Genomic DNA, 14,494 nt, shown 5'->3' on the forward strand with positions numbered 1-14,494 from the left:
CAATTACAATCGCCTGGATTTTTTATTGGCCGTCTTGCACCTGACGTTTCCATCGTGCGTTTCGTCGATTTTGCGTGTACGCGCGATACGCGCACCACCGATCCGATGATCCATCCGTCGACGTCGTCTCGAACCCGCCACCCGCCACGCAATTTATTGTATTTTTGACGTTCGTCCAACGATGGGAGACCGCCAACGGGTAATCCGCCGGAAAATTCTATAATCGAGCGAAAATGAAACGTTCGCCGACCAAACGCGTCTACCTATATACATATATATATATATATATGTGTGTGTGTGTGTGTATATATACATATATGTATATACTATACACACAAAGGGAATAGTCGCGTCGTGTCGCGTCGCGTCGGTCGCGCGTCGTACATACACGACGACGACTCGAGTATAGCATTTGCACCCCGTTCCTATACCTCCGTTGTGTCCCTGCTACAAAGGTCAACGTCCTTTCGACGCGAACCAACCAAGAAAATTATTAATTTCAAGAGTTTTTTGTTCGGCTTTCCACCCTGGCCTCCTCGATCCTTCCTCCACCTTCGCTATATTGGCAAAGGCAGGTTGAGACATTAATTTGCAAAGTCGTAAACAAGACGGCTGCCGCTGTCGATACTTTTAATAAAATGCTGGTAATTAAATTGTACGGGGATCGGTAATGGTCGAGCTGGTCCGGATCGAAGGACGCGGCCGTAGGAGCGTGTACGGAGCGAGCAGTCGTCGGGTGAAAGGTAATATCGAACTCGTATTTTAGGTGGACGAGAGAGATAGGTAGGTAGGTAGGTAGGTAGGTAGGTAGATAGGTAGGTAGCTGGTCGAGAGAGCGGAGGAGTCGTAGTCCCGCAGGTGGGGTCGTAGGGGAAAGAAACAAAAAAAGACCGATGGAAACAAAAGGAATCCGCGTCTTTGGGAGTAGCGTGTTAGTTAACCCCCCCACCCTAGCCACGGGGGTGTTCGTTCGCGACAACTCATCCCCGCCGCCCCACTTTGACTCCACTGCCCCTCGCCAACCCCTCGCCTCGTCCCTTTCTTTCTCTTCCCATCTTTCGTATCCTTCCACCTTCCGTTTCCGCCTCCACCTCCGCTTTCCTATCTCCTCGTTTCAGAAATTTTTGAATATCCGATCAATAGGTGGCTGCTCGTAGGAAAAAACCGAACCGAGTGGGGAGGTATCGGATCGGTGCCTCTGGAACTTTACCACCACCACCCCTATCCTCGCGATTCGTCGTGCTCTTCGAGACGAGACTTATCCGTTTTTCCTCCGAGAACCTCCTGCCGATGCTCTCCCTCTCTTAATTGCCAGCTACGCCCGATGCGCCTCGATTTTCCGTTCGATGTCCAGCTTTCCTTTCCTCGTCGTCGTCGACTCCGCGTATGCCGACTGGTATCGACGCCGATGCGATGTGGGTATAGCCGCTTGTTTCGCGACTTTGTCGGTGGTCTCTTTAAAAATTTCCTAACCATTCCCCGGTATAAGCCGTTTCCGTATCACGAACGAACACCGTCTCATGAAAATATTATTTTTCCAAAGTTCCCATGTCCCGATCGTGAGTCCGTCGCGGCGAGTCGGTTCGCTCGGTTCGACGAGCTATCTCGAAATAAGGTGCACGCGAACAACCAACCATCTGCCACACTTCCATGCTCTAGCTAGTTATTCCTATGTCAGGCCGGAGGTAATAATTCAACGGTAAAAAGCCGGAGAATTCGTGGTTACGTCGTACTGTTCCAGGTAACGCTTAAAAATGTACGGATGCGTTCGATACGTTAGAAATCGATGCGCATCCTACATCCTCAACGAAAATAAAAAGAAACTTGTGATGAAAAGGGGGGGGTTGAAAAAGGTAGTAGATGGTTGGTAACGAGGGTAACGATTTCTCGAGCGTTCAAAAAGTGGCGCGCGTTACGAGTGTCGGACGAGAGGGTAGCAGCCGAGGGACAGGGGTTGGTTGGGCACTTTCAAACTTTCAACGCGGTCGTCGCGGAAGCCGCGCACATTTTCATTTACCAAAAAACGCGAAGCATAATAAGGGGGAAGATAAAAGTAAGCGTCAAAGCGGTAGCAGCGAGCACGGAAGCAGCGGTATAGTGCGGCGACGGAGGGGCCGAGGAAGAAGAGGGTGGCCGGAAAACGAAGCCGCGAAACACGAACGAGGAGTCCGCTCGCTCGCTGGTGCAACGATGCAGCGGCGCGAGTGCAACGACTGCAGCAGCGGCTGCAACGATGTCGAACGCGTGCTTTTCATACCGTACCACCAGCTATCCAGCCAGCCAGCCAGCCAGCCAGCCAGCCAACAGTCATCGTCTTTGCGCTAGGGTTCCACGCGACAGGAGGGAGAAGGGGCCATGTTTCGAAGCGTTTTATAATTGAGACCGTGCTGGAACGGGGGTGGCACGGTCTCGCCGGAGGACGGGGGATCGATAGCATTTTTTTTCGGGGTAGGAACCCAGACGTACGTGGCGCGAAGGTGGCCGAGAGGAGAGGAGTAGGGGCTTGATTCGTGTGACACATCCACGCGACGAAGGGACGAGGAAGGGAAGGGTTAGAGAAGGGACTGATATACGTCGCAAGCACGCGGGAAAGGATAAGAGAGAAGAGAAGAGAAGAGAAGAGAAGAGAGGAGAAGAAAAGAGAAGAGAAGCACAGAAAAGGGAAGAGAAGAGAAGAGAGGGAACGTGCGGGCCTGGAGGGTCGCTCCGGCAGGCTTGCTTTTCGACAAAGAGGCGACGACGCTTTTTTATAATTGCGTTTTTAATTTGATGGATTCTTTGATGCGTTTCGTCGTATACTCGAGCGTGCGCGGAAGAGCGAACGACAGGGAAAAAAGGATAGTTGGGAAAGGAAACGAAAAGCTAGGGGGTTGAAAAAGGAAAGAAGAGTATAACGCACATACGTGTATGAAAGTGTTGGCATACGTGTACCGGGGGGAGGTGAAGCGGTGAGGAAGAAAGAAGAACGAGAGAAAGTGAGAAAGTGAGAGGGAAAGGGGATGAAACAGAGAGAAAGAGTTGGCGAGAAAGGAGAGATGAAGGAAGAGAGAAATACGGCGGCGGCGGCGGCGACCGCGAGAGTTTTTTTTTCTGGCCCAGCACGGAGCCCGCTTGCTTCTCTTCTAACCACTCTCTCGCAATCCCTGCAACGCGCACACATCTTCGTCGTCTTCGTCGCACCATCATGCCGGGCGAGAAACCGAGCTTTCCGTGCATACGTCGCGACGCGCCTACTTCGTTTCCCTTTCTCTTTCGCTCCCTTAAATCTGCTTCGATCCCCCTCTCTGTTCCTTCTTCTCACCCTTTCTTCCCCACCCGTACATCGAACAGCCGCCCGACTAAATTAATTTCAATTGCGTTCGCCGGAGGCATTTCCGTCGGGCTAGATTTTCCACCGTCCCGACGATTTTTCCCTCTGTCTCTGGCCCGACCTCTCTCTCTCTCTCTCTCTCTTTCGCGAGATCATCGATCGTTGATCAGAGGAAAGTAAGATCGAGTGGGGCGTGTGTTATAAACGCGGAAAAATGTAGGATAGAAGAAAAGGAGTGCTGTTTCGTAAGCTTTCGAGTGCTGTATCTGCGTTAAGTTGGATCGATGGATGGAAAAGCTCGTGTAAACTGTTAAGGTCTAACAAACGAGCTGTAATGTGATCGGAATTTCCAGCAACGTGATACAGATTTAGACCTAAATCTGGTCTACCGATACGCATTGACCTCGTTCGGCCACGTATAAGGATGAAGCGAACAAACAAAGCGAATTGAGCCGGGCTCATCCGATGACGTATGAAAGTGGCAGAAAATCAGCTAGGTAGAGCTCATTAACGATCGCTCGAACGTGAAATAACGTCGCGGTTATTTCGTCGTTGCCTCCAAAATTAATCGTCCGTCGGTTCGTTTCATATTCCGAACCTTTTGTAACATCGCAACACGATTCGATCGTGATTTCGTCTTTATACTAAAACGAATTTCCCTACCTGTTGGCCTACTTTTCGTTTCGAAATAGCACGCCAAGCATCGGCACGAGCTTTGAGTACGCGTATTTAACCCGGCAATGCGAGCAGTCACGCGTTTTCGAGTTTTTCCGAACGGAGATGGAGAGCAGACGGATGAAGCGAAACGATTTTTATTGCATTTCGCAGCGTGGATTCCCAGCTGGAAATTACGTCCAGTGAAACGTTTTGTTTTACAACGTTTTCCTCGTCTCTTCCTCTCTCTCTCTCTCTCTCTCTCTCTCTCTCTCTCTCTCTCTCTCTCTCTAAACCCTCCAGCACCCCGCGCTTCCATTCGTTCAACAAATTTTTTTCCGCTTTTTCCCGACAACTGGTTTTGCACAGAGGACATCGTTGCAATCATCGGATTCGTATCGAGTCGAAAATTGAGATTATCCCATCGACCGTACAAAACTTTTAATCCGTTCGATTCGCGTTTCGTTGATCTATGAAACGAAATGAACTCGATCCTCCGCGTACTTTTGTCGCGGGAAATCGTCTTCCGTTCGAAAGTAATCGATCGATCATCTCGGATCGAAGTATCCCGCAAATCCTCGGCGCAGCTGCTCGAAATGTGTGACGCGTATCGACCAGCGCACCTGCTTATGTCGTAGCAGAGATCCAAAGAAGTCGTAATTAACGATCACGGAAGGTGGCTGTCTCGTTTCGGGGAACAAAGCGGTTGCTCGCATTTATTAGGTTCCGTATTATGCCCGCAAGAGACACGGGCTAAATCTCGCGAGCGGCGTTTTATACGGCGAAGAAAATGGCGACTGAAGTGTTAAGGGTCGTATCCCTTTTACGCTTGGGAGTCGGTGCGAGCGGCAAGAGTCGACTGAGGTGTCCAAAGTGTGTTCGCTGCGCGAAGCGGGAGAAGGAGGGAAGAAGAAAAATAGAGAGGCGAGAGAAGCGGTAGCCTAAATTTAGTAGACATCCAAAGTATAGTCATGGAAGCGTGTAAAGAGAAGGAGAGAGCGAGTTCGAGTAGACGGTGGAGGACAACGAGGAGAAGTATCTTGGTAGCGAGCAGACGTACGGAGAAGGGGATGGGGTAACTCTGTGCTTTGGTGGCAACGGTTTAGGGTAGCAAAAGGAGGATACCAGAGGGTGGAAGCGGCGAATGGTGGAAGGAGGGGTGCAGAACGAACTGTTGCTTCCCCGAGAGCCGTGTCGTGCCGGTACTTCTAACACAGGATTCTCGAGAGCCTCCAAACAGGATTTAAGCGTTCTCACCGGCCACGAGGACTATCGCTTCCAGTATTCCCTGCAATTTCCTTCGAAACGTGTCTCGATTCTACGCCTACCCCACTCCCTTCTCGCGCCTACACCTTTTCTCCATAATTAATCTCAAAATTAACTTATTTTCTTTTCTCGCCGTACGCAACAATGATTACACAGAGTACATACACGAGCGATGGTGTGTCTTGTGCCAGAATTTTTAAATCTCTCCCGACCCGAACGCGATTTTGGGGGTGCAATCGGCCGTTCATCGCTAACAGATTCGATCAAAAGAGGTCGAGCGCGACGAGGGTTTCGTGGTCAATTGTGTCACCCTCTCTAAAACAACCGGACCAGAATCTCGTTCGCGCATTAACGTTTCATTTTCCATAAAAACTCGGTTGCCCCGAAAAAAAAAAAAAAAAAAAAAAAACGCGCAAATTTCACGCCTACGCGCTTACTGTTATTCCCTCAGTGTGCTCGCTTACATTCAAACCCGACGACGCACGGTGATTCGTAGGTTCCGAAGGGTAGATTATAAAAATCGTGGAAACGGAACACGAGCAAATAGGCGTGCGAAAAAGCTGGCCCGAAGGATAGTTTGAAAAGTAGCAGGCGACGTAGATGAAAGATGCCGAAGCGGCGAGAAAAAACGGAGAGGGAAAGAAAGATGTGCCAGAGGAATAGGTTGAGCAAAGGGTGAAAGAGAGAGAGAGGGAGACTAGGGTGTCGGTAAGGGAACGAAGAAAAAGAGGCCGCGTAGGAGTAGGTGGAACAGAGAATAACGGAAGAATAGAAAAGAGAAGAAGGGGCTGAGAGAGAAAGAGAGAGAGAGAGAGAGAGAAGAGGAGGCAGGACGTAAAACAAAGTAACGACGAAATGCACTTCCCCCCTTTACGCCGTGCCCGGCGCTCGCCCGGAGGGAAACGTCGAACGAAACGTTAAAAACTGGGAAGAGGAATGAGAACGCGCGAGGGGGTGCTAGGTGGTGGCTCGTCGGTCGGGAGGGTCGGTGGGCCCAGTGGAGGCGCAAGGCAGAGGGTGGGTTTCGCCGTGGCAGGCGGGCCACCCTGGAAGGGTGCCGGGAGGTTATGACAGCCGAGGTATTGAGCGGATCCTTCGTTAAAAAAACGAGAAGCACCGTGCTGAGGCGCGTGGAACAGAGACGACGTGGATGAAGAGAAACGGACAGCGACAGAGGGAGAAAAGGAAGGCGAGCGAGAGACTGAGAGTGAGCGGGAAAGGAAGACGAAAACGTCGGAAGAGAAAGAGGAGAAGATTGGGATGGACGGAGTGAGAAAAAGTGAGATGAAAAGAGGGTGAGAGGGTGAGAAAGAGAAAAAGAGAGCGGTGCACGGCTGCCGCCGCCGCCGCCGTCGTCGTCGCTGTTGCTGCTGCTGCTGCTGCTAGAGCCGGTAGTGGAGGTGGTCCAAGGGGTGAGACCAAGTAACCGAATCCAACGCACCCTTGCCTCGCGCCCATTGCCTCCCCCGACCGGGAAAAAAACCGAGTGCACCATCTCCCTCCACTTCTCCGTTTCGTCCTCGTCCTCGTCCTCATCCTCCTGCTCGACCGCCCCTGACTGCTCTTCCTGAAGCAGTCCTTCCCACCCTCTCCTCTCCGGCTCTATCGCGACGCTCTTCTATCTTGCTCGCTCGTCATCGAGTTTCTTCCATCGCGACGACAAAAAAAAAAAATGCTCCGACTTCGAATGACATTGCACGGCTTCCGAACGAAAACGACGCAAGAAATACATATTCCGCTTTGACGACGATGACGTTCTATCCTGTTACAAATTTAATTGTTCGTAGACCAAGGAGAAGGAATTTTAATCGTGAGGTCGTAAGGGTATACCCCCGTGAAAAGCATCCGATCGAAAATTCGAAACGATACTATCGGAATTCGAGTTGCCATCCCAAAGTGCACCGAGCTTCTTTGAAATCGTATCCCTGTCCTCTTTGATGCAATTTTCCTACCAAATTATCCATTAACTATAAAATGATATCGATCAACCTAGATCGGCGTATCCTGAAAACACGTTTTGTCCCCTTTACAATTACGTAGACGCTCGTCCACGGATGAGCAATCTACGACAGCGAAACGATTACACGGCTATCGGGTAGTACGTTAAAATCGCGATTACGCTACTTTGAAATCGACAGCCAGTCACTGTGCACGCTGCGGGAGTATCGCGAAGAAGCGGATAAGAAAACAGGAACGCGGAAAGAGGAAAGGGCAGCGTGTACTACCGAAAGAAGGGAAAAAGGGAATAGAGAGAGATATAGGAGAGGGAAGAAGGTGGAAGAAGGGAATCGAGACCGTTTGTTCGTCGACGGAAATGCAAGCTGGACACGGAACGACGGAAAACGAAGCGAGTGTGTGCGAAGCACTCTCCGGATTCGCGTAATGGGAAAATCGATTAGGAAGCGAGAGCGTAAGGTGACCGTGCAAGACGTAAGAATACAACGCGAAGGGTTGGGTTATTAGCTCATCACTAGAACCGGCAAATTAAAGCGAATCGTGGAAAGTAAAAAAGAAAAGAATTGTGAGATTTACGCGTTAAACGCGATAATGAACGTTTGAATCGGAGGCTGCTGAAATTCAAGGGGAAAAGTTTCGATCAAGAAACAGTCAACACGGGTAAAACTCGAGCATCTTGGAACTCCGAGCCACTTGTAGGCACTCTAAGAGTCTAGTCACTTTTCCCTCGGCTGGCGTGCCTGCGAAGGTTCAACGACATCGGTTGGAAGCTTCGGTACGCGCAAGTACGCGAACGCGGACGCGTGCAGCAAGCCGAAAGTGGCACGCTTGGCAAAAGCGATCGCCTTTTTTTTTTTTTTTTGCTCCAACAGTTTTCACCAATTAGACACGGTTGATGAGAAATCGAAGGATGCGGGGCGATGGAAGGCCTCTAATTATCACGGAGCATCGCTGCCGAAATACGAACCCTCGCCTCGACACAGAAACACCGTGAACGCGACAGTTCAGTGAACGTGGCGTCGCGTCGCCTTGCGTCTCTGCCTAGCGTCGGCGAAAGTTTCGACGAAGCGCACGCGGTTGGCTCGTGGCAAATGTAGAACACCCGTAGAACCGCAGCAACCGAAAGCCTCTTGCATTTCATCAATATTGTTCACGTAGGCTTACCTACGACTGCTATCCGATCGATCTTTCAGCGTCACCGGTATATCGCCCTGCTAGCCCACGGCTACCTTCTATTCATCGTGTGGCGTCCGTGCGCCAACGGAATATCAACACGGAGAATCAAACGCTTTTAACGAACGGTCTGTTGCTGCTCCGATTTTGATCGCTTACACCGTGCGTCGCGTCGCGTCGCGTCGCGTCGCCTCGCCTCGCCTCGCATCGCGTCAACCAAACGTTATCGATCTTCGACTCCTCTCCGCGACCGGACGAAAATCGATTCAAAATTGACCTCGATCGCGTTACTCCAATTAAACGCTCGCACCATTTCGATCAACGTTTACCAAAACTTTTCCCCCCTCTCGACAAAATACGAAAAGTGTTTATGGCCTAGAATTTTATTCCCACAAGTAACCGAGCAGAGATTACTGGAAAGTTTGTTTCGAAAGGAAAAGCGACCGAGCTGAAACGTTGATCCGTCGAGAGAAATAAGGAAAGAGAAGAAGAGAGAAAGAGGAAGGCAATTAGAAGGCGTTTGATTATCGGCGACAAAGAGAAAGTTTGGTGCGTTAGCAGGGTAGAAATATTTCGGCGACAAAGACGACGAACGCGAGAGAATGAAGGGGTTGGTAAGGTAGGACCGTGAGGTGGAGTAGATGGTGGTGGGTGCAAGTGGGGTGGTTTGGGTGGGCGCGAGAAGGAAGAAGGTGAACGACGGACGGGAGGGGAATAGGGCAAGTAGAAAAGAGGAGGGTGTCCGCGGGGCGGATGAAAGGACGCTTACCAGCTACTACCTATTGATCGCCAATTCTTTTTCTCTTGTTGCATATTAGGCGCACTCTGCCTCGTCTCTCTTTCTCTCGATGGTGCGCTCTCCCACCCCCTTGCTAGTGTAGAGCGCGCGAATCCGCCCCTATAGCTACCCTCCGACCACCATGCGCGCCTCTTCCTCTTCCTCTTTCTGCTACCCTCGGCTCTCTTCGCTCTTCTATACCTTTCTGCCCATATCGCGTCACCGCTCGAGAGTGCGAGCCACCCCTACCACTTTTCTATCTACGCTATCGGCCCAACGTACTTACTTCTTACTAGCAATCTTTCGCCTCGAATAACAACACCTTTTCTCATCCGGGGTGGGGCCACATCACGTTTCGTTCGCGTACTGATTTAAACGCGAGCCCAAACGATCGTAACGACGACGAATCGATGATCGAAAATCGATATTTAAAAAAAAATAAAAAATAAAAATGCTCGCAAAGGATACAGAAAAATAAATTAAAAAAAATCGATTTACCAATTGTTTCAGATAACAGCCGGTGAAGTTGGACCGGCAGAAGACTGAAGGAAAGAACCGGTGAGGTGAGCGTGAAAGGCGAAATCGGTCGGAGCGAAGGAACGTCGAAAGAGAAGGAAGTGGAAAGAAGCAGCAGGACTTGCCGGCGGCGACAGACTGCACTCTCGCACCGTTCAGGGCGCAAGCGTGCACGTGTGTTGTGCGTTTCCGTGCCGTCGTAACCCTGTCTCAGCACGAGGGAGTAGTCGTTTCTCCGCGTTCTCATCCCTACTCCACCAGCATCGCCGCCGCCGTTGCCGCCACCGTTATCGCCACCGCCGCCACCGCCACCATCACCGTCGCTCCCGTCGGCTCGCCATCCTTCCGACGTTCGCGAAGAAGCGCCGCCGCATCCGACGTAACGACGCCGGCCACCACGACGACGACGACGACGACGACGACGACGACGACGACGACAACGACGACGACGACGACCGCGACAAACAGGTGGAGGAGGAGGACGAGGACGAGGACACGGACGAGGACGAGGACAAGGACAATCGCGACCACGAGCACGATCAACATTCCGTGGATCGGACTTCCACCATCGACCCTCCACGACCACGACGACCACTTTGCCTGTTTCTGGCGCGCGCTACGTCACGCGTGACGTTGTACCCGGCGCACACGTTGAAGCGACAGTGTGCATACACGATACGTTTCCCCCTCGCGTCCTCCTCGGGCACCGCCACGACCACGCAACAAAACTACCACTACTCGTGGTTGCCGCGCTAAAACTACCACCAACTACTACTACTATTACTACTGGATCGAGAGGGGGAGATCGAGAAAGCCGGTCAATCGAGCAAAGAAAGAGGAAGAAAAGCGAGAGGAGGAGGAGGAGGAGGTGGACGAGGACGAGGACGACAACGGCGACGACGACGAAGACGGAGGACGGCCGGCGGCGGAGGGGGTGGATATCCACGCGGGAACTCGAGGCAGGCGCACCCGGCCGGCACGCACACACATATATTCTAAGATGTGATTTCAAAAATGGCGGAATGCCCTTATGCCCGCTGCATACAGGAACGCAGACACATCCGACGGGAGTTGCTGCGATGGACAAAGAATATGGTCTTCGTAGTCGGTGAGTCAGACGAGACCATGCACCTAAATTTTCATCAAGGAGAGCGCGTTTCGCGAACGCCTTCGATCCTTGCTTGTAAATTTCTTTAATTTTACCCTACAGGAACCAACGTATCTAGTTAACCGCGTACTCGCGTTACGAACTCGGTTTCACCGCATGGTGAATCTCCGAACGCGTCGGGGCTACATGGATGCAACAGCGGCAGTCGCCCGTCTGTGTGTCGATGTTCGAAAAGAGAAGGAGAGAAAGAGAGAGAGTGAATGCGAAAAGGTCGGGCGGGGGTGGTATAGCGGGTGGACGAAGGGGTGAGAGAGATAGGGGTTAGAGAGGGGAGGAGGGAAAGATAGAAGGAGAGAGAAAGAGAGAGAGAGAGAAGCAAGGCCGGTGGTGAGACCTGTTGCGAACCGAAACGCCGAATCCTGGTTGACTGCGAGCCAGGCGTGACTCCTACTCGTGTTCGTACGTTCAACAGGGTGGTTTCCACGTTGTCGAGAAACACTAGTATTTCGCGCGTACATCGTTTCGAAATTTTACGATATTATTTTGTCTCTCCGTATGGTTGACGCAACACGCATTCCTCTCCTCGAAATTTCAACGAAAATAGGATAGAATTCCGGGGTTGAGAATTTTCATCTCTTCGATCGCGTCGACGTTAAAATCCGCCAACGGGACGGATATCGTCGATCAACAGGGAATTATTGTCACGTTTGTGGAAATTTCGCGAGGCACGCGCGGGTCGCTAGAAATCCGGAGAAAAATTCGACCGACGAGTTTCGGTGGGGCGGCATTTTCTAATTAGGTCAGCGTAAAATATGATCCGACCGAGGAAGAATGGTAAAGTGGATCTGGCGTAATGGCTTTTACCCTATCCGCGCCCTCGTACGCCGGCGCCTCTCGGTTCGAGCCGCCTTCGGCAGCATTGCCATCGTCATCGGCACCGGGACGAGCATCGCCACCGAGTTATAACCACCGCTGCCTCCTACGTATGGGAGTAAGCCGCGCACGGAATACTGCACAAGTTGCGTGCCTTGACCACAGACAACCAAGCGAGCGATCCCGGCCGCCGCCCGAAACCTTCTTTTCTTCTTATTCTTTTTCTTATTCTTACCGCCTCCCTCTTTCACATCCTCCCTCGCTCCCTCTTCGCCATCCGCATCCCTCTATTACTCGTTCCTCGCTTACGCCCCCACCATTGTCTTCCTGCTCCCCCTCTTCTCTCCCTTCTTTCCCTCCCTCCTTCCCTCCCTTTGGCTTCGGGTTAGTCCGTCAAGAGAAGAGTTGTGTTACTCGTAGAAGGCGCGTTTCCACGCGCGCTGCTGTTGCGTGCACTCGCCGTTACGCTTTTTCCTCCACTTTCGTAACCTCACCCTTCGACCCTCCTCCACCCTTCTTCAGCCCCTCTTCCGTATCCCTTCATCCCCGTCGCGTTCTGTCCCTACCTCTTCGTCTGCCTCGTTTCGAAACGCAGCTGCCGGTGTGGTGGTCGAGAAATTTTCGCGAGTCCTTTCCACCCTCTCCCACCTACCGGTACCGCCACCTCCTCCCTCGTGGCTATACCCCCGCCCTTCGATTTCTTCCCGGACTCTCCTATTTCCACCTTTTTTTTTTTTTTCTTCTTCTTTCCGATCACCGGGCTCTCCTTCTCCCTTGCGAAGATTCGAACGAGTGACGGAGAAAACGAGAGGAAACGGAAACGCGGGGTGCACGAAAGACAGAGCGAGCGAGCGAGTAAGAGCTGCGTGTGTGCGCGTTAGAGAACCTCCGTCGTCGTACTCCTCTCGAGACGTCCATGATCTTCGGAGATCGACCAGTAGCAGTTCTGGAAAGGGTGACGAAGGGTAACGCGCGAGTGTCGGTTAGTGTTCTCCGGTAACCAGCAGCAACGTTTCCTCCTTCTTTCGGTGATACATACACAACGTGGCTGATATCGAGTTAAGTGTTTCGCGCGGTTACACGAAAAAGTTGTTGGTGATTGGTGGCAGTGGTGGTGGTGATGTTCGAATACCGTCGACTGTGATTTCGAGAAAATAGGAAAAATATCAAGATGCCGCGTGACGTCGCGAGCCTGTGAAACGACCGCAACCGTTCTCCCTCTCACGCGATCCATCCGGCTATCGCGACCTGTTACGTTGCACGTGTTGCTCTCGAACGGGATGTGCATACGTGCGAGCATCCGCCTCGAACCCGAAGGATTTTTCCAAATTTTTCGAACCCCACAAATTCACGTAACTCGTTCGTCACGTAATCTAGATTGAACGGATTATTTACGGGTAATCCTGGTGGCTGTGCCGTGCGTGTCCGGCACGGAACCGGCCGTAATGAAGCGATATCCGTTTCTCTCGGTGATCCTACTTTACGAATCGACCCTCGACCAGATACCAGCACCCGAAAATTCTCGCTCGTCGCTACTTTCTCGGCAGTAACGATGCTGCTCGACGACGAAGCGACGCCGAAGATAACTGGGAATACAAAGACCGACGTGTAGAGTACGTATGCACCGGATAAAAATGTTCTCGGACAATCCTGCCTTTCCGACCGATGGATAATCCTGCGTTAACGAGAGCTCGAGAAAAACAATGCACGTCCACGTGTACCGCCTCGAGAGCGTTTGTCCACGCTTCCTGTTAACGTTCACGCGCTAAAGAAGCTTCGAATTCATCGTCGTGATCGAAAGCGAATTAGATCGAATGCAAGCTCGTTCCTTCCCATTGTACGAAAATTCAGCGACCGAAAACGTTCGTTCGTTCGGTCTCCCTGTTGCTCTTTGCATCGTGCAAGATAAACGAATACTTTCCAAGCTACATTTTCCGCTCGCCTATTTCGTTCTTTTCCCCATTGTGCACCCACACCCTTGCTTTCTCGAAAACGTTCGCCTCTGAGACGGAAGAAAAAGCACGAAAGAGAGAGAGAGAGAGAGAGAGAGAGAGAAGAAAGAAGCAAGGGTCAGAAGGGGGTGAGAAGATAGGAAAGGAGGAGCGTTCGGGTGGGTGCAGTTACTGCTGATCGTTAAAAGGCGCATAAAAAAAGGTCGTGAGAAGGGGCGGTGGGAGGCGAGAGGAAGCAGCGCGAGAAGTAACAATAAAAATTCGTGGGCATTCGTGTTTCGTCGCCAAGGTAGAAGCGCGACGTTCAGGGGTAAAGGAGTAAGAGAAAGAGGAAGAGGAAGAGGAGAAGAAGGTGGTGGTAGAAAAGAGAGAAAGCGAGAGGAGGGTCAGGCAGGGGTGATGAGGGCGAAGGTGGTAGGAGGAGACGGTGGGTGCAGCGTCGAGGGGGGGTTGGTGGGAATGGCGGTGCAGGCGCAACGAGGGTGGAGGGAAACGGGTATCGGGGGTGGTAGCGAAGGATGGGTATGGCGGAGCAGGGTGCGTAATGAAACGATATTGAGTAGCCGTGGTAGGGAGGCTGGTGACGAAGGGTGGGGGTCGTCTTCAGCCCTCTCCGTCGATTGACCTCGCTTCGACGAGGCGAAACAAGCGGAGTAGGGGTGAGACGGAGCGAGACTAGGCGAACCGTAGGTGGGGGTGAGTGGCACACACAGGGGCGGACGTGGCGAGAGAAGGGTGCCTCCGGTGGGGGCGAAATACCGAGCGATCCTACGTGGCCTACCAGGAAGGGAGACCGAACTTAAATTGACGAAAATGACACGGCACCTTCTTTTTGTCTTTGCCTATCCTCCGCCCGAACGCAACCGGTGCAACGCCTTGCTGCGCCTTCCGAAATGCTTCAAAGCGAC

At 51.9% G+C, this 14,494-nt stretch overlaps 1 protein-coding gene and 1 long non-coding RNA gene across 7 annotated transcripts in view; one reads left to right on the forward strand and one right to left on the reverse strand.

Moving 5' to 3' along the window:
- The window catches only part of LOC117603829 (uncharacterized), a 120,979-nt gene that overhangs the window by 104,682 nt on the left and 1,803 nt on the right, over positions 1 to 14,494 (reverse strand). The gene's annotated exons all lie outside the window — the stretch shown is intronic.
- The window catches only part of Eip93F (Ecdysone-induced protein 93F), a 59,493-nt gene that overhangs the window by 22,028 nt on the left and 22,971 nt on the right, over positions 1 to 14,494 (forward strand). For 3 of the 5 annotated variants that reach the window (XM_034323278.2, XM_034323281.2, XM_034323277.2), the window contains exon 2: positions 9,648 to 10,761. In XM_034323278.2, coding sequence (XP_034179169.2) covers positions 10,668 to 10,761 — 94 coding nt within the window. In that variant the 5' untranslated portion in view covers positions 9,648 to 10,667. Of the gene's footprint in view, positions 1 to 294; positions 6,643 to 9,647; positions 10,762 to 11,127; positions 13,248 to 14,494 lie in introns of those variants that run through there. The other 2 variants (XM_034323279.2, XM_034323280.2) reach the window with 2 other exon arrangements.

The sequence above is a fragment of the Osmia lignaria genome, chromosome 11 (genome assembly GCF_051020975.1).
Source record: "Osmia lignaria lignaria isolate PbOS001 chromosome 11, iyOsmLign1, whole genome shotgun sequence".
Classification (NCBI taxonomy): Eukaryota; Metazoa; Arthropoda; class Insecta; order Hymenoptera; family Megachilidae; genus Osmia; species Osmia lignaria.